Raw genomic sequence first — 24,709 nt, 5'->3', positions numbered from 1 at the left:
TTTACAATTTCATCGTCCGGACGCTTAAGGTCCAATGACATTTCAAAGTGTGGCTCTGTACACATTTACCATTTTCAGTCAAGAGACTAGGGTTGAACTCCATCCACTTCGTGATGTCTACTAGGACACAGAGGCATTGCGTTGTCGGCCCCCTAACTGCTTCACTTCACATCGCATCGATCATTTCTGGAGCAATAGGCGACCGTTTCCAGTTCCCTTCCTTCTGCCACAATCGAACCGCCAAACGGTGCAAGACGGACTCGACAGTCGGGCTTTCAAATGGCTGGTCCTCACTTTGCACTTGCCCATGGAGACTTTCCGTGGGCTTTTGCACCAGCCGTTCGCGGCGCCCTCTGCAGAGTCTCTGAAAGCGTGTGTGAATCAGACTGGACCAATCGGCGTGACAAGCGGCGAGGCAAGTGTCAGAATAATGAATGCGATTTCAAACCAAATACAGCGAGAGCGGAAGAGGAACGAAATTAAAACAAGGAAATAACAAGAGACAGGAAGAAAAATAGGGTTAATACACTAACTTTAATCTTCAACTAGAAACAACATATTTTTAAAACTTTTGGGCAGATGCTTAGAAGGATAGGAGGTGAAGGAAAAAGAGGGTGAGCGAAATATTTTTCCACTTCTGGATAATTTACATCCTTAACTTACATCACGTTTCTGCTCTTCTTATCTCTTCCTTCCTGTTCACACCCTCAATAAACTACACACACTTAATGCAGCCTATTGAGATGCAACACATCTAAATCTTGTTCAGAAACTTCAAAACCATTCGAATTCAGTCCCCTATATCTATATATATATTTCTAATGATATGCACCTCGCTCTATCATTAAATTAAAAAAAAACTTTGAACGTCTGTGATATAATCTTTTTAGTTACCCATTGATATGGTGATCCTGATGGCCTTCCATACTTTGTGTTGCCAGAAGTGTTTTAATGCCCCCAATATCAGATACATATTTAAATAGTTGAAAGAAAAAATAAAAGCAGAATTTTAACAAATGATCTATTTCTTCAGTCATAAATCATTTTGGAAACGTGGAATTTAGTTAAAAACATAAAATGTGCAATGGAATAAAAAAAAATAAAGACAGGTCAACCCACACTCTTCAAATTAATTTGGCACCAGTTATGATAGTCAACAAAGCTGAGGAAGGTGATAAAAAGTCTATCCCCTGAACTCAGCAACTTAAAGAATAGCCCTGGACCCATTATAGGCAGACTGAGAGATGAGATGTATATGTAATTTGTCTCAAATATATTCCCAATTTCTGTGCTACAGTCTGCAGGTGTGCACAACATTTTGTCTTCAGTGTGTTTCAAGCCCGTGGAAAAAAATTACAATGTCTTTGAGAGCAGCAATGAGTTTTCTAAAGATTATTGTGGTGTTTCTGGGTCAGGGCCTCTGAAACTGCTAGCGGTGTTGGTGTTGTACTTTGAGTCAGGGCGTTCATGTTAGTAGTGTGATGGATTAAATTTCATTTTACATTGTTTATAGATAAGTTTTTAAAGGATATAAACTGTGGGTTTTTTTTTAGTTAGATCACAAAAAGATACAAATACATAAAATGCCAGAGCTCTGCTCAAGCTAGACAGTCCAGGTTCCGATTGCCTTTGCAAATATTTTGAAGAGTGCCTAAAATGACTTCACATGAAGGTGTTAAGTGGACATGCTAAGGAGTAATGGATTATTGTTTTGGAAAGCAACAGATGAACGGACTTGGAAGATTAGGTCCAGTGCCGCAGTTTGTCTGAAGGCAGTTGGCTGCTCTAAGAGAGTCTGTGGTTTTCTCTGAGTGAGCGAGAGAGAGAGAGAGAGAGAGAAAGTGCTCACTGATGGCCTCATTGGGAGCACTAAATGAAATGGACAATTAGGAGGAAGTGCATGTGAAACATTGTGTAACCAGGAAGGGTTGTCCATTTCCCTGGTTGAAGTTGATGGGTATGATACAAGGAAGGTATAGGGATGGTTTTATACTTCTTATGGTTGCAGCAGGAAATGTATGGGGATGGGTGGGGAGGAAAGAGTAAACAAGGGAGTCAAAGAGAGAATGGTCCTTATGAAAAGCAGAAAGGGATGGGAAGTGGAAGATACAGCTGGTGGTGGGATCATGTTGTAACTCCTGGAAGTATCAAAGAACCATATGTTGGATGTGTAAGGTTGGCGAGGTGAAAGATAAGGACCAAGGGAAGGCTGTCCCTATTCCATCTGGGGAGAGATGGGGTGAGATCAGATATGTGGGTGAGCGCTCCATCAAGCACAGATGGGAGGGGGCAGCTATGTTCCCTGAAAAAAGACATTTCAGAAGTCCCGGAGTAGGAAGCCTCACCTTGAGAACAGATATGTCTGACAATGAGAGAAATGATGCAAGACACAAGTGAGAGCAGGTGTAGGCCAAGAGGCTGTGTGTGTCAGAGGGTTTGTCTCAAATGTCATCTCCTGAGATGGAGACCGAGAGATCCATAAAGGGTAGAGAGGTGTCAGAAATGGTCCAAATGAAGTTGAGGCAGGTGGAAGTTAATGGGCAAGTTAGTGAAATTGACAAATTCTGTACAGGTACTGGAGGCAACACTAATGCAATTAATAATCGAGAAAGTGTTGGGAAGTGGTGCCAGAGTATATTTCACAGGAAGCATCATTAAATATTCGATGTTTAGTAACTGTTGCTGTCAGCATGTTAGTGAGTTGGTGAGTGTAGAAGGGAGAGTCCCTGCTTGCAGTGCAGCTTCAACAGCTGATTATTGGTTATGGAGCATCAGTTTCAATGGTCCTCAGTAAACAGAGCAGATTAATGCAGGTGAGCAGGCATGCGTCAGAGGGAGCAAGCTCGGTAGTGGATGGGGATTCAGGGCCATCTATTAAGCTCACTTGTTTTGAAATTGGAATGAACCCTGCTCTGGTGCGTTATATTTTTTTTAAAATTTAGACATACAGCATGGTAACAGTCCCCTCCAGCACACGAACCCATGTCGCCCAAATACCCTGATTAACCTACAAACCCCCATACAAAACCAAAGCACGTGAAGGAAACCCACGCAGACACTGGAAGAACATACAAACTCCTCAATGACAGTGTTGGATTCGAACCCAAATTGCTGGTGCTGTTCCAGCATTATACTAACCATACCATTGCTACTCAGTCAAGTAACCAAAAATAAACTGGTAAACAGGTGAAAATTCTTTATTTCTTGTATTACTTAGAAGGAAGATCTCTGGGTTTTTTGGTATATTGCTTTTTGTGATTTTATTTAATATCTGGTTTAGATCTTCCCAAATTTTTTTTCACTTTCTCACATGCCCAAATTGCATGTATTGTTGTTCCTGTTTCCTTTTTACAACAAAAACATCTGTCTGATACTGTTGGGTCCCATTTATTTAACTTTTGGGGTGTGATGTATAGCCTGTGTAACCAATTATATTATCTCATGCGTAACCTCGAGTTTATTGTATTTCTCATAGTTCTGGAGCATAGGTTTTCCCATGTTTCATTCTTTATCTTTATGTTTAGATCTTATTCCCATTTTTGTTTGGGTTTACAGTTTGCTTCCTTGTTCTCCTTTTCTTGCAGTTTGATGTACATGCTTGTTATAATTTTTTTAATTATCATTGTGTCTGTAATCACATATTCAAAATTACTTCCTTCTGGTAACCTCAGACTGTTTCCAAATTTCTCCTTCAAGCAGGTTTTCAGTTAGTGGTATGCAAACATTATATCGTAAGTTATATTATATTTGTCCTTCATTTGTTCAAAAGATAATAATTTATTTCCCGAAAAACAATTTTCTATTATTTTGATCCCTTTTCTCTCCAATTCTCTGAAGGAAAGGTTATTTATTGGGAAAGGGATTAGTTGATTTTGTGTCAATATTAATTTTGGTAGTTGATCATTTATTTTATTCCTTTCTACGTGAATCTTCTTCCAAATGTTGAGCAGATGGTGCAATACTGGTGAATTCCTATGTTGCACCAATTTTTCATCCCACTTATATAGTATATGTTCAGGTATCTTCTCCCCTATTTTATCTAGCTCTAATCTGGTCCAATCTGGTTTTTCCCTTGTTTGATAAAAAATCTGATAGGTATCTTAATTGTGCTGCTCTATAATAATTTTTAAAGTTTGGTAGTTGTAAGCCTCCTTGTTTGTACCATTCTGTTAATTTATCTAGTGCTATCCTCGGTTTCCCCCCTTTCCATAAGAATTTCCTTATTATTTTCTTTAGCTCCTTGAAGAATTTCTCTGTTAGGTGAATTGGTAATGATTGAAATAGGTATTGTATCCTTGGGAAGATGTTCATTTTAATACAGTTTATCCTTCCTATCAGTGTTAGTGGTAAGTCTTTCCAGTGCTCTAAGTCGTCTTATAATTTTTTTCATTACTGGCTGATAATTTACTTTATATCATCAAGGTAGAGCAAAAAATGGGCAGGTGTCTGAATAAAGAGATAGGACCAGATCTACTGGGACCATTGCCTGAAGAGGGCGCTCAAAATCAGTGAACCTGTGCGGACTCGAAAGACCAACATGGCCTGTTTCCGCTCCATAAATAGTTATATGGTTATATAGATGGCCGAGATTATTATTTAGTTGTATTCCTAGGTATCAAATTGCTTGTGTTTGCCATTTAAATGGTGATTCTTTCTTAAACTTTGTGAAATCCGCATTATTCATTGGCATTGCTTCACTTTTATTTGCATTGATCTTGTACCCCGATACTTCTCCATATTCTTTCAATTTCTTATGTAATTCTTTTATTGATATTTCTGGTTCTGTTAAGTATATTATAATCTGCAAATAGACTGATTTTATATTCCTTCTCTTTTATTTTTATCCCTCTTATTTTATTTTCTGTTCTTATCAGTTCTGCTAGTGGTTCTATAGCTAACACAAACAGTGAGGGAGATAGTGGACATCCCTGCCTTGTTGATCTGCTTAATTTAAATTGGTTTGATATATATCCATTTACTGTCACTTTCGCCAATGGTCCCTTATATAATGCTTTAATCCAATTAATATATTTCTCTGGTAGGTTGAATTTTTGTAGTACTTTGAATAAATAATTCCATTCTACTCTGTCAAAGGCTTTGTCTGGGTCGAAAGCAACCACTACTGTTGGAGTTTTGTTTCCTTGTACTGCATGGATTAAGTTAATGAATTTACAGATATTGTCCGTTGTTCGTCTTTTTTTAATAAATCCAGTTTGATCCAGTTTTACTATTTTTGGTACACAGTCTACCCAGACACAATCTGTTTGCTAATAGATTAGCTATTATCTTATAATCTGTGTTAAGTAGAGATATTGGTCTATACGATGCTGGTGTTAGTGGATCTTTCCCCGTCTTTGGTATTACTGTAATTATTGCTGTTTTGCATGAATCTGGTATGTTTTGTGTTTTTTCAATCTGGTTCATTACTTCCAGGAGAGGAGGAATTAATAAGTCTTTAAATGTTTTATAGAATTCTATTGGGAGTCCATCCTCTCCCGGTGTTTTATTGTTCGGTCGTTTTTTTAATATCTCCTGTATTTCTTCTATTTCAAATGGTTTTATTAATTTATTTTGCTCCTCTGTTTGCAAATTCGGTAGTTCAATTTTAGTTAGAAATTCATCTATTTTGTCTTCTTTCTGTTTGTTTTCAGTTTGATATAGTTGTTCATAGAATTCCCTGAAGTTTTCGTTGATCTCCGTTGGGTTATATGTAATTTGTTTGTCTTTTTTCCTTGATGCCAATACTATTCTTTTAGTTTGTTCTGTCTTAAGCTGCCACGCTAGTATTTTATGCGTTTTTTTCTCCTGGTTCATAATAGGTCTGTTTTGTCTTCATTATGTTCTTCTCCACCTTATATGTTTGTATTGTTTCATATTTTATTTTTTTGTCTGTCAATTCTCTTCTTTTAGTTGTATCTTCCTTTATTGCTAATTCTTTTTCTGTATTTGAATATATATTGGAGAAGGCAATGAAAAAAATAAGAGAAGACAAAAAACCACTGGAATACAAAGGTCTACCCAGACATAAGTTTTGAACTCCTGAAGAAGAGGAAGGAGTTTAATGCAGCAAAATCGACCCTATGGAAAAAAGGTTATAAATTTATGTTAAAATATCCAGCGGTGCTTAAAATAGTTATCCCGGGGCAGCAAAGTAAACTGTTCTCGGATCCGGAAAAAGGACGAAAATTTACAGAACACCTACAAAACAGATAGAGAGATGAAGCGATGTAACAAGAACAATAATGACAACAAACTATATATAAAGAAGAATAAACTATAAGTAAGAACTAAGAAGGGAAAGAAAGGGAAGAAAGGAAGTAAGGAGGGAATTAAGAGAGTGAGCTTTGTTATATATGAAGATTAAAATCTTTTCTGGGGGGGCTGGGTGGGGAAGAATAACAGTCACTGCGAAATCAGTTGACGCTTGCGAGCGGATTCGCAAATCCAAATGGAGAGGAGATGAAGTTGCCCGACAAAGGACAAAGGGCAACTCAGAGAGGGGAGGGACTATTGAGGTTAAAGGAATTTTAGATATGGGAATAGTGGAAATATTTTATGTTTTAGAAATTTTGTCCTATAATGTGTTTAAAAAAAGAAAACAGAAATGGATAAGAAGGGAAGGTGATGATGAGGAAACGGAAAGGAAAGATAAACAAAGTATGAAATGGCCATGTTGAACTGTATGACTTTAAATATTAACAGAATACATAACCAAATCAAAAGGAAGAAGCTGTTAAATTTACTGAAGAAAGAAAAAATTGACATAGCATTCGTGCAAGAAACACATCTAACTGAAGTGGAACACAAGAAATTAAAGAAAGATTGGATAGGACATGTAACAGCAGCATCATATAATTCAAAAGCCAGAGGAGTAGCTATATTAATCAATAAAAACGTACCAATCAAAATAGAAGAGGAAATAATAGATCCAGCAGGGAGGTATGTAATGATAAAATGTCAGATATATTCAGAATTTTGCAATTTACTCAATGTATACGCACCTAATGAAGAAGATCAAAATTTATGTAAGATATCTTTTTGAAGATCGCAGATACGCAAGGGAATATACTAATAGGAGGGGATTTTAACCTTAATTTGGACTCAAAGATGGATAAAACTGGAAAAAAGACTAAGAAAGAACAAAGTAACCAAATTTATAATTAAATCGATGCAGGAAATGCAACTTTTGGATATATGGAGGAAACAACACCCAAAGGAAAAGGAATATTCATATTATTCGGGTAGACATAAAACATACTCAAGGATAGACCTATTCCTGTAATCAGCCCACATTCAAGGAAGAGTTAAGAAAACGGAATATAAAGCTAGATTGTTATCGGATCACTCACCCCTGTTATTGGCAATAGAGCTGGAGGACATCCCACCGAAAATGTATAGATGGAGATTAAACTCCATGCTACTTAAAAGACAGAATTTTAGAGAATTCAATGAGCGACAAATTAAAATGTACTTTGAAATAAATACGGAATCAGTGAAAGATAAGTTTATACTATGGGACGCAATGAAAGCGTTCATCAGAGGACAGATAATAAGTTATGTAACTAAGATGAAAAAGGACTACAATCGAGAAATAGAACAGTTGGAAAGATAAATAACAAACACTACAGGGTTGTTGATGTGTAGTGGAGGGTAATTGTTCCCAGTCTACCTTAAGTCCTCGAATATCTCCTTCATCTTGTTCATGTTGAGACTCAGGTTGTTATGTTGCACCACCTCTTCTCTGTAGAGCGACTCATTGTCGTTGCTGATGAGGCTGACTACTGTTGTGACATTTGCAAGCTTGATGACATTGTTGGAGCTGGATCTGGCGACGCAGTCACAGGTCAGTAGCTGGAACAGGAGCAGGCTGAGCACACAGCTCAGAGAATGCTCAGTGTGACCGTTCTGCTAACAAACCGGACAGAATGTGGTCTTTCCATTTCAAAGTCCACAATCCAGTTACAGAGGTGGGTGTTGACTCCCAGCGACGACAGCTTCTCCACCAGTCTCTGGGGAACGATCATATTGAATGTCGAGCTGAAGTCACTTTGGTCTATGAGGCATCATTCTCCAGGTGGGTCAAGATGGAGTGCAGTGTCAAGGCTAGTGAATCATCTATGGAATGGTTTCTTCCAAAATGAATTGAAATTAATCCAGCACATCAGGGAGGTGTGCTTTGAAGCGTTCCACCACGCTCAAAGCATTTCATATTGGCGAAAGTCAGTGCCACAGGGCAGTCGTCATTGAGACTTGTTATTGTCGCCCTCTTGGATAGTGGGATAACAGTGGCCGTCCTGAACCCTGCAGGAACGATGGACTGCTGCAGTAAGGTGTTGAAGATGTCCATGAAGACCTCTGTCAATTCGTCAAGTCATTAGTGTTGGCATAATAGACAATTGTTTTTTTAAGCAGGCTGTAAATAGTAAATTACTCATCATAATGTTAAGTTTTGAAAGTGAAGTTGATAGATGCAGTGTACAAGATATCAATGAACAGTGAATACCCTTTCAATGTCATTTCATTCTCAACTTCGCCATGATATGTACCTGTGAGTTAACAACAATGGGTGTACGTCCTGTGCCATTATCAGGCAGTTCACCTGCACCAAGAGAAATCCTCCTCAGAAAAGCCCAGGCTGCTTTCCCAAACATAGCTAATCAACCTGAAATAATCACTAACATTATCAAAAAAATTGTTTTTCAAAAATAAAAACAGGCACAAATTTCCAGGAAATAGTACCTTATTCTAAAAAAATTAAATGACAGATGAGAGACTCTTTTAAATCTTGTCATCTGGCATTGTTGCAAATGTTTTTCAAAATTATTTGTGGACTGAAATCTGTTATTTTGTTTTAAATCATGCCAGTTTAAACAATATGTCCAGAGACAATAATAACGTATATCGGTATGGGAAAATTCTGATTAGATACATTTTAAGTGTCCCATATTTTTAAAAGATCTTGGAGTTTTTAGAAGCTAGTCAGTCCGGGTCAAAAAGTAGACTGGAGACATTTGCTGCTTGTTTTATGTATATGAAATTGCCAGCTTGCTCAGAAATAAACAATTTTAATATATCAATTTCTTTTAAACAAAATATATTTACATTGCAAATGAGAAATAGTTTTAAATCCTAACTGGTGGTGAAGTTATCAGGTACTAATTGTCCTGTGTTCCCATGTTAAGGCAAATTCCTTTATCATTTGTGCTGATCAATTCACTGGTTGTCAGTCCTGAGGATTAGACCCCTGGATTCACGCACTCATGGATCATAACTTTTAATTATTTGTGATATGCTCCAAACTGCATTCTTAAAATTGATAAGGTGTTTTGCATTATTTCACAGCCCATGTAGAGAAACATGAACAGCAGCTAAAATGAAGAACAGGTTAACATTTCAAATGTGATCTTAAGGTCATGGCCAAACTGTCAATGTTCTGTCACCCTGCAGATGGTGCTTGAGCCACTGAGTTCCTCCAGCAGTTTGTTTATTTTTTTAACACTGAATTTCAGCATCTGCAATCTCTTGATCTTCACAATTTCTTTTCATTTTCTAAAATTTCTTTTATGTAAGTTTTTGTGTAGAAAAGGAAATGTGTCATGAGGGACAGGATTAATTCCAACACTTTAAGATGATTATGAATAATGCAATACAAAGTAAACAAAACTAGAGTTTTGTTATAACATTGAACATGACAGATTTGTGCCATTCTCATTCCGCATTCATACACTGATGCACAGCATCCAGCTTCCTTATCCTGGAAATCCACTCAGATCCAGCATAGTATGTTTAGCATTATTGACTGATAAAATAAATGAAGAGATATTGACAAGATATTGAGCAGAGCCACATCAAATTTTATTTTTAAAATATTGTCCGTGTTCTGATTCCTACCTATCATTCTTATTTTTCTCTCTCCGGTTGCATTGCACCCTCAGATCCATACTTCGTGATCAGCATTTGTCTTCGCCTCTGGTCACAGTTTTGACTTCCCCAAATTATTACCACTATCAGATAGAGGCAGCTCACCCTAGAATTAGTACTTTAATTCTATCCTATGATAGTTTTTTTGGAAACTGATCTTAGTCCACCCCAATTACTTCAACAAAGACATTGCTACTGAATCCAACATGTGGAAACTTTAATTGATTGGTCAATTCCTGTTACATCATGCCATGCTACTCCCAATCCTGTCTTGTCATTTGCTTATTCTCCATTCCAAGATGTCTGTCCCTGGTTAGTCATCAACAGCTTATTGGGAGTTGTACAGATAATCAAAATAACTGACCATTTGTACACCTAATTGATAAATGATACTCACAGTTGTTATTTTGAGGCTATAAAATCATGTTTTATGAATAAGAAGGAAGCAAAAGTATTTCCAATCATAGAGCACCATTCATATAGAATAGGGGTGGCCAAACTTCCTTAATGTAAGAGCCACAAACGATAAAGCTCAGATGCATGAGAGCCGCAGGACAAGAACAAAATTCACACATACGTTTTTATTGTTACATACACATTTTGTAACAAAAATGTTATATAAATTTTAAAAAATGCATATTAAATACAATAATATTTCTTCATGCATGCAGTTTTTAAACTGTTAATTTGTATTAGTTTCAGTTATCACAAAGACACAAATATGTAAAAAAAGTAAACCAAAAAAGAGATATTTTAATCAGATTTCCACCTTACAAAATTAGTCTTATTATAATCATATTTTTATCACTAAAATACAATGCTACAAATATCAGGCTATTAAAGACTTGAGTCGGGTGGGCGAGTGGGAGAGACTGACAGTGCGAGTCGGGCGGGCAAGGAGGGGGGAGACTGGCAGCGCAAGTCGGGCGGGCAAGAGACTGGCAGCATGAGTCGGGCTGATGGGGGTGGGTAAAGACCGGCAGCTTGAGTCGGGCGATCGAGGGGGAGAGACCGGCAACACGAATCCGGCGGGCGACACCAGCAGCACGAGTCGGGTGGGCGAGGGGGGGAAGAGACCGGCAGTGAGCCGCATATTAAAGGTCAAAGAGCCGCATGTGGCTCGCGAGCCATGGTTTGGCCACCCCTGATATAGAAAATGGTATTGATATAAATTAAGTAGCACAAGTGCTGAGAGCTGACGTCACACTGATTGATTTGTGACATATTCTTCAAATAATCATTGGTTTTTTTTACCCTAAATTTTGTTATCATTATTTAGACATATTTACCAATGTGTGTATTTTGAAATTTACTCAGACCTGGCAATTGTGTTTTCTTCAACCAGTTTCTTGCCTCCCAGTAGTCCTTAATATTTGATGGTTGGATATAGTTTCCATGGATATTAATTGCCTTCTGGATGTTTCCAAAGTGAAAAATCTCAAGTATCTTGGGAATTAATGTTAACAAGTTATTAAATTTCAGTTGAAAACAGAGGAGGAGTTGATTGGGCAATCAAGTTCAAGGTCAAGACAAAAGGATTGAAAAAAGGAGAGACTCAGCAGGAAGCAGTTGATTGGGCAATTAAGTTCAACAGTTGAAGACAAAGGAGCAGAGGAATGAGCAATCAAATTCAGCAGTTGAAGGGCAATTGAGGCCAGGTGACCCAAACATCACTATAAAAGTGAGGGACTGAGTTAGGTAGTGCTCATCATTGGAGTGGGCTGTTAGAGTGGGCTTTGGCTCAAGGGGGTTTGGTGACTAGGGGCTGAGGTGGTGGTGTAGAGATGAAGTAAGAAAATGCCACCATGTTTGAAGAAGAAAAAAAGATTCAGCAGGCAAGAGCAAGTTTTAGATATAATATTTTCCTCTAATCATAAATAGTGGGAATGGCAGCCAAGGCAAGGGAGTCCTCCTCTTGCAAAATGTGGGTTGTCAGGGAAGCCAACTGTATCCCTGATGACTTTACCCGCAAGAAGTGCATCCAGCTACAGCTCCTGACATGCTGAGTTTAAGGAGCTGGAGCAATTCTGGATCATTCGGGAGGCAGAAGGGGTGAAAGACAGGAGTTATAGGGTCACTATCACACTTAGGAGACATGAGGAGGATAGATGGGTGACAGTCAGGAGAGGGAAATGGAACAGAATTATGGTGCACCTGGAGCAGGCAAGGGAAATACTTATGATGTTATCAGCCTGTGTCAGTGTTCAGGCTGAAATGTGCTGAATCCTTGGTAATGCTTTCAAAATTTGCACTAATGCATCTCATTCTGACGACATCACTGAAACATCATCAGCCTAGCTGAACATTCAGGTGCATTGGGGGAGCTTGGCTTGCCACTGATTATCCCTCCCTGAGGAGGGTTGGTGTTGGTGCCTCGGAGATGCTTTTGGAGGATACAGGTGAGTACTTCCTTAGCCGCATTGTGGGGGGGGGGGGCGAATATGTGACTTTACCTGTCAGTCACCTGAAAGGGCCAAATGAGAATTGGAGGAGCAAATCTGTAGAGATATAACAGACAGTTACAGGAAACACAATTGTGATAGAAGGAGATTTAAATTTTCCAAATATTGACTGGAACTCCCACAGCTTGGAGTTTGTCAAATGTGTATAGGAAAGTTTTCTAAATCAATATACTAGAGAGAGTGCAATACTGGATCTCCTATTAGGGATTGAGACAGAACAGATGACAGAAGTATGTGTAGGAAAAGATTTTGAGTGTGGTGTTCATAATGCCAATGGTTTCAAGTTAATTATGGAAAGGATAGGTCTTGGCCTCAGGATGAGATTCTAAATTGGGGAAAGGCAAATTTTGAGGAAACAAGAAAGGATCTAGAATGCGTGGATTGGATATGTTGTTTTCAGGGAAGGATGTGTGAGGTAGCTGGAGGACCTTCAAAGGTAAAGTTTTGAGAGTACAGAGTTTGTTCCTGTCAGGATTAAAGGCAAGGTTAGCAGACATAGAAAACATTGGTTTTTGAGGGATATTGGGGATCTGGTTCAGAAGAAGAGCAGGGTGTATAGCAGGCATTGGCAATATGGAGAAAATTATACATTTAAAAAATAATGCAAGAAAAACCTTAAGAAAGAAATCAGAAAAGCTGGAAGAAGATATGGGGTTGCTTCGGCAGACAATACAAAGCAAAATCCTAATGGTTTCTACAAGTACATTAAAAGCAAAAGGATAGTAAGGGACAAAATTGGCTCCCTTGATGATCAGTGATCAGCTTTATATGGAGCCAAAAGAGATGGGGGAGATCTGATATGTCTTTTTTTTTCCAATTAGTCTTCACTCAGGAAATGGGAACAGTGTTGTGGGAAGTAAGGAAAACAAGCAGTGAGGTTAAAGAAGAGGAAGTGCTTAAAGCAAATGAGGGTGGACCTTGGAGAGAGGCTAGTACAGAAATTGCAGGAGTTCTGGCACAAATATTTAAAACACCCTTAGCCAAGGGTGTGGTGCAGGAGGATTGTAGGGTAGCTCATGTTGCTTTTAAAAAAAGGTTCCAAATGAAACTCTGCAAGTTGTTGGCTGGTGAGCTTAACATCAGTATTGAAAGTGTTCTAAGAGATTGGATATACAATAGTTTGGATCCCCAGAAACTGATTAGGGATAGTCAACGTGACTTTGTGCGTGGTAGGTCATGTTTAACCAATGTCATAGTTTTTCAAGGAGGTAACCAGGAAAGCTGATGAATGAAAGGCTGTGGATATTGTCTACATGGTCTTTAATAAAGACTTTGACAAGGTCCCATTTTGAGGTAAGTGAGGAAGGTTCAAACGGGAGGTATTCATAGTGAAGTAGTGAATTGGATTCAACGATGGCTGGACAGGAGAAGCTAGAAAGCAGTGGTGAATGATTGCTTCTCAGACAGGAGGCCTGTGATGAGTGGTGTGCCTCGGGGATTGGTGCTGGGACCATTGTTGTTTGTCATCTATGTCAATGATCTGGATGATGATGTGCTTGAAGGAGGGGCAGGACTGGCAGCTTAATGTTCTGGGCTTCTGCTGCTTTAGCTGAAAGAGAACAGGGGAAGATGAAAGGGGGAGGAGTGGCAAGTTTGCAGAAGACGCTAAATTGGAGGCATTGTTGAAAGTGAAGGAGGTTTTCAAAGTTTTCAGAGGGATCTGGACCAGATGGAAAAAATGGGCTGAAAGATGGCAGATTGAATTTAATGCAGACAAGTGAGTTGTTGCATTTTGGAATGACAAACCAAGAAAGGACATGTATGGTTAATGGAAGGGCACTGAGGAGTGCAGTAGAACAAGGATCTGAGAATACAGATACATAATTCCCTGAAACTGGTGTCACAGGTGGATAGGGCAGTAAAGAGAGCTTCTGGCATATTGGCCTTCATATATCGAAGTATTGAGTCTAAGAGTTGGGATGCTATGGTAAAGTTGTATAAGACATTAGTGAGGCCAAATTTGGAGTATTGTGTACAGTTTTGGTCACATAACAACAGGAAATATAGCAATAAGATAGAAAGAGTGCAGAGAAAATGTACTGGATGTTGTTGAGTCTTGGAGAACTGACTTACGGGGAAAGGTTAAACAGGTTAGGATTTTATTCCCTAGAGTGTAGAAGAATGAGGGGAGATTTGATAGAGGTATTTAAAATTGAGGAGTGAAAGGGGAAATGTTTGGGGGAACTTCTTCACACAGAGTGATGGGAGTATGGAACGAGCTGCTAGCTGAAGTGGTGAATGCAGGCTCAAATTTTAACATTTAATAAGATTTTGGACAGGTTCTTGAATAGAAGAGTTGTGTAGGTCTACGAATTGGGTGCAGGTCAGTGGGACTGGGGAAAAAATGGTTCTGCACAGCCTAGAAGGGCCAAGTGGGACTGCTTCTAATTTAATTTTGACATAGTGCACAGTAACACGCCATTTTGGCCCACAAGTCCATGCCACCCAATTTAAATCCAATTAACCTACATCCCCGGTATGCTTCAAACAGTGGAGGGAGACTGGAACCCCTGGGGAAAACCCACACAGACACAGTGTACAAAATTCCTTACAGACAGTGTGGATTCAAACCCTGGACCAACTTGCTGGTGCTCTAAAGGCATTGCACTAACTGTTACACCAACCATGTTGTTTCTGTGCTGTAATGTTCTATGGATTGTTAGGCAGCACTAACTTACTGTCATCTCAGACTTTTTGAATGCTGCTACTTATAAATACAACCAAAAAGAACTTTGCCTTGCATCTTTAAACAAAATACTTTCTGTACCGTCCAGACTCTCCTGCCTGTCTTGGTCAAGTACCTTAATATTAAAGTTAACTTCTCCAGATGTAAATCCAAATTTATTAAAATTGCATTGTCAATTGCTAGGAAATGTATAGCAGTAACATGGAAATCCAATACCCTACTTCATATTGATCATTGAAATATGAAAGTGCAAAGTTGCGTTCCCCTTGAGAAGATTACTTATAGTCTTAGGAATAGATATTGTATGTTCATTGAAATTTTGCAACCTTAGATTACTTAAATGCCCAGATTGTATAATGTATTTTGATATTTGTCAATTAGTATACTCCTTATTGCAATGAATTTCAAATTATACTAAATCTGTGACTCAAACCATGTGACTTCCTTTCAAATAAGTTCAACTGTATAGAATAAATGAATGATGAGAATTAAAACAATAGTTAAACACATTTTCGTTGAGCTGCAATAAAAATGACATGTTATCCGACATGTTTGCTAACAGCTGTCATCATTCAAAGACCGGAACAAGAGCAGTTTCAGACTTTGAAGAAATGCCACTTACCACTTTTCCTCTTCAAACAGCACATTAAGTTGATCCATGAATCATGCAGACTTCTGCAGGCAAAGTTATAACAAAAATGTGGATTTAGTATTATTGATGATGACAGCAGGAAAAATCCATTGTTCCACTTGTGACCTGAGGTAATATTTCACCAAAAGTGTGCAGGTAAGCAGAACTCAGAACTGCTTTGAAATGCCAAACTTGTTTTGAGCTAAAGTTTCTGAATCAGAATGGGGAATCCTAAAATTGATGCTAAATGCTGATCCTGTGAAGTGATCTAAAGAGGGTGCAAAGCATTCATTTCATTGACCACTTAGATCAGTGGTTTTCAAACTTTTTCTTTCCACTCGCATACCACTTTTAAGTAATTCCTATGCCATGGGTGCTCTGTGAGTGGGGGTAAAATTTAAAATGACTGATTTAGATACAGATTATTTCTGAATTAAAATCTATTTCTTTCATTTGGGTGAAAGTTGTCATGTATTGTGGACTGAGTCATCATTGTGTAGCATGAATAAAAGCTCATGACCAGAGGGAGAACAAATGCTTTTATTAGCTTGTAACTAAGGGTAGGGTCTCACAGTCGTCTTCAGAAGGGTTCTGGTTTTAGGCAGGAAACCAGGGTTATAAGTGAGCAGATGGGGGTGGGGCCAGCCATCAGCAGCACCCACTACCAGTGAATCTCAGTTCACTGCATTTGCCCCTTCCTGTACAATTTAGGGACTGTGAATAAAGATAGAAAACATGGGTTCAGAAAAAATGTTTGAAAAATTTAGATGTTTACAGATTTAAGCAGTCTGGGGTTCTGGAGATTCTGGTGAAGTGCCTTAGCATCGGGGAGGCTTGGATTCCTTGGGTCTCCTGGTCCCCTTGTGAGGGAGGAGAGGTGGGTGGGCTGGGTCTCCGGCTCAAAGGTGGAGGGTGATGTTTCACTGAATGTAACAGACATTGCAAGTTGGAAATATACGTGACTTTTTTCGATGGGTATGAGAGTTTCATTGCTACTTCTTAGAAAGTAGCAAAGAGCAAATACATGCTACACTTAAACAATTAACACAAGTTGATGAAAAAATGACTGGCTAAATAAACAGGAGACTTGCAAGAGCAAAAGCTGTATATTTGTGGCCAAAAAAACTGGTGCTGCTGCAGATGTGTGGAGAACAGTGAGTCCAACCCAGTTCAAATACAAACTGCTCTGTGCAGACTTTTAACGGCCTGTCACAGGAGCCGACGATGTTTTTATTTGAAATCCTGCAACCATGGGATATGCTCCCAAGATGGAGGAACTTGTGCTGGTATTGGCATCGAGGGGGTTGCAAACTCCAAGGAAGCAGTGGACCAGCATAGGGCACCAGAAATGAGAGAAACACTTTCCTGATGAGAATAAGCATAGAAGACAACCCTACAAGACCGTGACCACTGCAGCTGACCAGCAAGGGGCTCAGCAGCTGAAAGACCAAACAGGCTGTAGGAATGTGGTCCAAGTTCTCACACAGGTTGAGGGCTGTTGGCACCTTGAGGTCCAAGGGCTCACACAGGCTGAGGGCTGTTGGCACCTTGAGGTCCAAGGGCTCACACAGGCTGAGGGCTGTTGGCACCTTGAGGTCCAAGGGCTCACACAGGCTGAGGGCTGTTGGCACCTTGAGGTCCAAGGGCTCACACAGGCTGAGGGCTGTTGGCACCTTGAGGTCCAAGGGCTCACACAGGCTGAGGGCTGTTGGCACCTTGAGGTCCAAGGGCTCACACAGGCTGAGGGCTGTTGGCACCTTGAGGTCCAAGGGCTCACACAGGCTGAGGGCTGTTGGCACCTTGAGGTCCAAGGGCTCACACAGGCTGAGGGCTGTTGGCACCTTGAGGTCCAAGGGCTCACAAGACACTGGATCATGGACAGCAGTTATCAGAACTGGGATTCGAGAGGGTGCTGAAGGTAGTAGGGTCTCCCGAAGGGTCTTGGGTACTGAAGGCTTCCTGATCCTGTCAGAGGTTTGGATCTGGAACTCGAGTTGTCATGTATAGAACTGGGCTCCGTGCAGCAGCAAAGGGAGCAGAAGCACCTGAAGGTGAATCCTTGGAGACTTGGTGATACTGAAGGGACACCTTTTGCTTCTCTTCCTCTTACTGTAAGGTGCAGCAGGCAATACTGATGGCAACTCTGCCTTGAAGTAGACTAAAGAAAATTTTATGTGAATGTTACATGTTCTGTTTTATTATATGACAATAAAAGAATCTTGAATCATTTCATTCCTTGAGCCTTCTACGTTAATATTCCTTGCAAGATTATCTCATAGTATGTCTTTGCTTTTTTCAATTTTGTTGTCTGTGTTGGAATCTGTACTGCACCCAGTCTTTAGGTTTGCCACCTTGTACAACTCCTCTTTATATCCAATGTTACTTTGTGTGCTATCTTTGCATTGACTCTTCTTTGAAATTTAATGGCATCCTTAATTTTTTTGTTAGCCCCATGTAGACATTTATTTTAATTATGCTGGTCAGGGATATATTACTCATCCACCTACCTTATCCATTCTTATTCCTTTAAATGGAATTCCCCAGTTTATCAAAGCTAACACTCTACATCTTAATAGCATCTTTGCTTAAATTTAGAACCTTAGTTTCAGAATGAACTACTTCACATTCCACCTTAAAGTAGAATCCTATCATATTATTTTCATCCTGTTTTGCCTGTAGGGCAATCTAATATACTTGTTTTGACATAATTTATCTGAGATGATTTCAACATTAACAACTGCTGTTAATTTCTCTTGACTTACGTTATCTGTTATCATTCTATCCACATTGTCATTTCAACATTAAGAGCAAATACTTAGGTTTTCAATTAATTTCTAATGAAGAACTTAGTAAAATAGTTTGAGAGTTGAAATGAATGACATTACCAAAGTCAAGACATCTGCATATTACCATTCCATCAAAATAATGGTGTTTTGTGACATTTGATAATTCCTCATAATTTAATTTTGATCTATCCATATTCCTGGTACTCATTTAGTTTCAAGAAATTCAATTAGTATTCAATAGGCTAAGAAATTGATAGTTGCCAGACTGATTGTGAGGTGCCAATTCAACAGAAGCACCTCAGTTCTTCACACAACTTTAATTCTTCTCCGTTAGGAAACATTCCATGTGGCTGCTCCTTTGGCAACCTTCTCCACTACGTTGCATGCACATTGTTCTGCCATTAACTGTTTTTGTTTAGTATCTTTAACTCTTTAACATTTTTTAACTTGGCTATCCTTTAATATTCTTTTCCAAACTTCTTAAATAATCTATTCATCAATGAAAAAAGAGATACTGGTATTTCTTCCCAAATTTGTGCATCAGAAAAATCCAATTATAAATACTTTTGAAGTGCAATGACTGTTGTAAGATATGAAACTCGAGAGCCAATTTTCACCCACCATTGAGCCAATGTCCAGTTATTTTTTGTTATTTTGGCACTTTATTTAATATTGCCCATTATATCCATGATATTTCTAGTTTCTCAGATCTTTTAAATCATCTGAAGAGGTACTCAATTCAACATCACTTTGGAAAAATGGGCAACAAAACATCCAAACTCCCAAGAAAAGGACATATCCATCCCAGACAAAAAATGTCCAAAACAATGTACCATTACTACAATTAAATGGGAAGGTCTGCAGATCATGAGGTAGTAGTGTTGGAGAAACTCAGCAGGTAATGCAGCATCTATAGTTCGTAAAATGTAACTATCTTTCAGGCCTGCGCCCTTTGTCAAGGGGCGAAGAAAAAGACTGAGAACTACCCCTTCTCATCATCGCTCAGTTTTTTACTCATCTACCACCTATATCCACCTATGTTCTTGCACCTGTTTACCTGTACTCCTACCCCTGCCTGATCCTCACTTTTCTCCTCCCCACCACACCCCCTCCCCCCACCTCCCCACCTTTGTATTCAGGTACCTGCTTGCTTTTTGCTCCTACATTGACAAAGGGCTCAGGCCTGAAATGTCGGTTACCTTTACACCTAATAGATGCTGCACGGCCAGCTTAGTTTCTCCCAAACTTTTGTGTATTGCACTACCACTGCCACAGCTGCTTTCCTGCTGATAGTTGCATCTAGGCACCACAAGAGGGTGCTGTTGAACAGGAACATTTCAAGATGCTAAAGATTAATAGTCCAAATCTTCATCAAATCTCACAACGATCATTTTCAGGAGGACTGCATGGAATTTATAGCTAACTTTTTATCAAAGTTTTTTAATTTATTGAATGTTGTTTGTAAGACTTTTAAAAAGTCCTTTTAATACATATCCACTTTTAACTTCCATTTATAAATTGCAGTATTCCATGCAATTTTGTTAATTTTCAGACATTATTTCCACTTTATTAACTTTATCACTCTCCTTTGTAATATTGTCAGCCTATTATAGGCATTTAGTTTTGTAATGTTAACCAAAATTGCTATTCAACTTTACGTTAACATTTCCCTTATTTATTTAAATACAGTCCTCTTTTAATGTTCTCCTACTGCACATTGGTAATGACCAAGTTTTCCTTCAATTCTAATTTATTACTTCTTGATGATATAGACATTGTTATTTCTGTATGACTCAGAAATTAATTTATAAGCATTGTAGGACTCTGCCAAAATATATCTTTTCTAGGTCTGATTTTGCAAGTTATCTCGATTTTTAAAGTGCTTTATTACTGAGGTAAAAAAAAATAGACTTTGATGGAAAAATTGTCAAAACTTTAGGCCAAAACCAGAAAGATAAACTATCTTCTGCTTAACCTGCCTGCTGCCTGACCCACTGATTTCTTCCAGCCTTTTGCATGATGCTTTATTATAGTTAATGTATTCTCAATATTTTCTCTTTTTAACTGTCATTATATTAGTATTCAATGCTATAATTATTCATTTATATTTCCACGAATCTTCTTTGTTACTCATTGGCACAAAGTTCCCAGTATTCTATTGTCATCCTTTTACGGTGTAGTTATTGAGACAGACATGGAAATGAGGCCTCTGGCCCAACTTACTGACCAAAGTGTCCCACCCACATGAGTTCCACCTGCTTTCTTTTAGCCCACATCTCTCTAAATATCCTATCTGTGTATGCATTCCATTTTTTTCTTAAACATTACAATATTACCTGCCTCATCTAAATCCTCCAGCAGCCTGTTACATAAACTTACCACCCTCTGTTATCTCTTGGGTTCCTGTTAAATCTCTCCCCCTCACCTTACGTACTGCATGTCCCTGGTTACCAATTCCTTTACTCTGGCATGGAAAGTATTTCCTATTCAATAATTTGCAGTATATACCCTGTCCCTTTAAGGACAATACTCTTAAATTGTCCAATCCAGGTAAATGTAGCTGCTTAACTCTGCTAATATCAATTATATAACATTTATTATTAATTTTGCATTAATAATTAGCTTTCTTTCCCCATTAAAGATTTTTAAGTTGATACAAGAAATGATTATATCTGCTGTGTAAATGTTTTAATATAGTATGATTGCTCAATTTAAATGAAATCTTTGATTTTCAGCAGTATTTAGCAAATAAACTAATAAAGTTACTTGACTATGCACTGTTTCACAAAATTGAACATCTAAAGTTTTCATTTCAAAAATTCTGCCCTGGAGGGTGTTAGGTCTGCTTTGTTCATGAATGAGTGAGACAAACACCAGGCTGAGTCGAAATCAGGGTTCTTTGTTCTTTATTACCGGATTGTAACACTTGCGACCAACCATGTTAGTCGGAGAATGCATTCTGCCGTTATCAGCAAAATGGTGATTTTTTATACCCTTGGATATGTGCTTAGAACATCATCATATCATTACTTGTCCAATGACTAAAACTGTTGCTATCCTTTCCCTGCTAGCTTCCTGCCTCTCAATCCATCAATGTCTCTCTTATCTTGTAAGTACAAGGATGCATTCACATCTTGTTACAGCCCTGTACATTCCCATCTCATGATGTTTTACCTAACAGGAGTACAAGGACACCTCCCCTTCTTGTTACAGCCCTGTACCGGGTAACTCCCTACACATTCCCATCTCATGATGTTTTACCTTACAAGGGCTGACCAACTGTTGGACACCATCAAGCATATTTCTCCAGCCACCATCACAACCACCTCCTCCCAACCCACACCTATCACCTCCTCCCAATCCATATCCATCACCACTGCTTTAATTCTACAGAAAGCAAGTGATGGTTGATTCAACTGCAATGGTAATAAAGGAAATATTAACTTATAAAAACTTTCCATATGACAAACCGTAAGGAAACACTTCAGAACCAGAAACTGCAAGATTTCCATGGATTGCTGAAGAGTCATCCCATGTAATCATCACAGTTTTCACCTGTGCCTTTCAACTTGCTATCGACAACAGTGGTCTTCAAACATTTTTTTTCTTTCCACTCACCTATCACCATAGGTGATATGTAATTAGTAAGGGATTACTTATGGTGGCATGTGAGTGGGGAAAAAATGTTAAGAATCGCTGCTCTAGACCCAATTGTTACTGAAATATTTTGCTTGAGAAAAATTGTCATTGGCCCATTTCCTTTGGAGTTATTTAGGTATGAGTCAATTAGGTATGATTTAAACAGTGGTTTTCAAATGTTTTCTTTCCACTCACATACCACTTTAAGTAACCCCCATGGCATAAATACTCTGTGATTAGTAAGGGATTACTTAAGGTGGTATGTGAGTGGAAAGAAAACGTTGGGAAAACCACTGCTTTACAGACTTATAAATAAACTTTATTCCTTGGATCAAAAAGGCCATTCTGGACTGTTGGCTTTTGCTGAAAATATTTTTTAATACAACAAAGACCACTTTAATTATTCTGCTGGTCAAAAATATGGAAAAAGTTATGTCGGATTAAAAAGACTGAAGAAACAAACAAATGTGTTTTAATCCTTATTATGTTTCTTTTAAAACAGTTTGTACTTTTTAAAGAATTGGAAACCTAATCAATTGTTGAAAAATCGCAATTCTATTTGGAAGATCTATCAAAGTTAAACTACAGGTACCTTTAGCTGAATTCAATTATTATTCCATAAATTGTCTGAAAGGCATTTGGACAGGAACTTGGATATGAAAGGAATGGAAAATTTGCAATTAATGAAGGAAATGGGATTAGCATTGAGTAGCATCATGGATGAGCTGGGCCAAAAAGCCCTGTTTCTGCAATTCTATGATTGCATAATTTGCCAGCCACAGAAACTGTTACAGTAAAAGTGTCCAGGTCCTTTGTTGTTTAACTATTCCAGTATAAAATGTAGTTCTAAAATTGGATGATTTGCAATTATTCAAATTAGCTTGTCATTTTCACTAATAATTTTAAACAACTCCGATAACACTGGACAACAAATTTTTTCAAAAGGTTTGCTTCCTGAAAGTAAATTGGGGATTATGACAGACAACTTCAAGCTGAAGACAAAAATAAATTCAGATATGCTGCATCATGTAGTAAGTTGACTTTAGCAAGTTTAATCGCATCATGATGCTGACATATTGCGTTTGTTCAACTGACCTAAAAATGTTTTGCTGCTAATTTTTGTTTGTACTCAGCATCTGATGCCTCTCAGATAAGTGTCCCACAATAGTTGGCTATCATTGATGGATCCCAGTTGCCCTGATACTGCTTTTCCATGGTCGCAACGTCCTGGTGAATATAGAAAATGAATTTTCAATGACATATTACACTTCATGGATTTGTATGCTTGAACCTAATTTAAAATATGACAGGAAATCACAAAAATAGGTTGTATTTTTTTTTTAAAAGTACATTTAGGGAAATTTTAAAGTAATCCTCATGATCATAAAATACACCCAAAAGTGTTCAGGAAACAAAATCTTCACTGTCTAGTGTAATACTTTCTCAGGAGTTTGCAGAGGTTTGATATGACATTGAAAACCTTGGCAAACTTCTACAGATGGAATGGAAAACGTGTTGACTGGCTGCATCACAGCCTAGTATGGGGCACCAATATCTCTGAGCAGAAAGCCCTGTCAAAGGTAACAGACACAACTCACAGGCAAAACTTTCCTCACCATCAAAAAAATTCTACATGGAACTCTGCCGTCTGAGAGCAGCAGCAATCATTAAGAAGCTGTTCTTGCTGCTGCCATCAGGAAAGAGGTATAGGTGCCTCAAGACTCTGACCACCAGGTTGAGAAACAGACTCCTAAACAATAGATTCAACAGAGACTCATTTAAAGACTCTTATTTTGAGTATTTACTTTCTTCTGTATTTGCAGTGTTTGTTTACATTTCTCACTTTTGTATATATTGTAGTGGCACACCACAGCAATTGGGCCGGCACTCCGGGCGGCGAGTGCATCCAAGAGCCAGCAGACCGCGCAGTGGCACTGGCCCCAGCAAGCAAATCGGCGGCTAAGGCAGCATAGGGGTCAGCATCCCCAACATGATGCTGGTCCCGTTGCACAGCCAACAGATAGGGACAGTGCATGGGGAAGAAGGTATTGTGATGTAAGAATGTACCTGCTTGCGGTATTGTTATGCGAGCAGTGACGCCAGCAAAGGGGGTTAAACAGCAGTAACACAAATGATATAAAAGATGGGGTTCAGCCCCAATAAACTACAGCTATACCTAACTACACTCGTGTGTGTGATTACACACAGCTACAATTGGTGACCCAGACTGTTTAGATGGCATCTAAACCCCAATGATGTGCAGTTCACGCAGTCGCCCTGAAGCTCCCAACCTTCTGGACAAATCAGCTATGCGTTTGGTTCAAGCAGGCTGAACCACAGTTTCAGATATGGCAGATCACAGCAGAGTTCATTCGGTACTACCACGTGGTGAGCACCCTGGAGCAGGACTCGGCAAGTTGAGTCCTTTGGGCTCTCATGGTGTGACATTTGGATGGGCTGAGGGCAGGCCTCCATTGGCCCTGATGAACAATATGCTGACTCTCATTGGGAAGCATGAACCGTGCATAATGTTCGAGCAGGTGTTCCTAGAGCAACTACCTGAGGATGTTCAACTGCTCCTGGT

At 38.8% G+C, this 24,709-nt stretch overlaps 2 protein-coding genes across 3 annotated transcripts in view; one reads left to right on the top strand and one right to left on the bottom strand.

The window, feature by feature from the left end:
* The window catches only part of LOC138743581 (guanylate cyclase soluble subunit beta-2-like), a 46,589-nt gene extending 24,573 nt beyond the window's left edge, over positions 1–22,016 (bottom strand). Inside the window, exons 1-3 of the mRNA XM_069899098.1 lie at positions 21,957–22,016; positions 21,748–21,902; positions 17,122–17,665 (exon numbers count right to left, since the gene is read on the bottom strand). Coding sequence (XP_069755199.1) covers positions 17,122–17,665; positions 21,748–21,902; positions 21,957–22,016 — 759 coding nt within the window. The remainder of the gene's footprint in view (positions 1–17,121; positions 17,666–21,747; positions 21,903–21,956) is intronic.
* cul3b (cullin 3b) overlaps positions 1–24,709 on the top strand; it is a 105,793-nt gene that overhangs the window by 1,530 nt on the left and 79,554 nt on the right. The window contains exons 2-3 of one of the 2 annotated variants that reach the window (XM_069896746.1): positions 22,628–22,713; positions 23,071–23,156. In XM_069896746.1, coding sequence (XP_069752847.1) covers positions 23,100–23,156 — 57 coding nt within the window. In that variant the 5' untranslated portion in view covers positions 22,628–22,713; positions 23,071–23,099. The remainder of the gene's footprint in view (positions 1–22,627; positions 22,714–23,070; positions 23,157–24,709) is intronic. The other variant, XM_069896748.1, reaches the window with a different exon arrangement.

The sequence above is a fragment of the Narcine bancroftii genome, chromosome 9 (assembly GCF_036971445.1).
Source record: "Narcine bancroftii isolate sNarBan1 chromosome 9, sNarBan1.hap1, whole genome shotgun sequence".
Taxonomy (NCBI): Eukaryota; Metazoa; Chordata; class Chondrichthyes; order Torpediniformes; family Narcinidae; genus Narcine; species Narcine bancroftii.
This window is presented reverse-complemented; position numbering and strand designations above follow the sequence as displayed.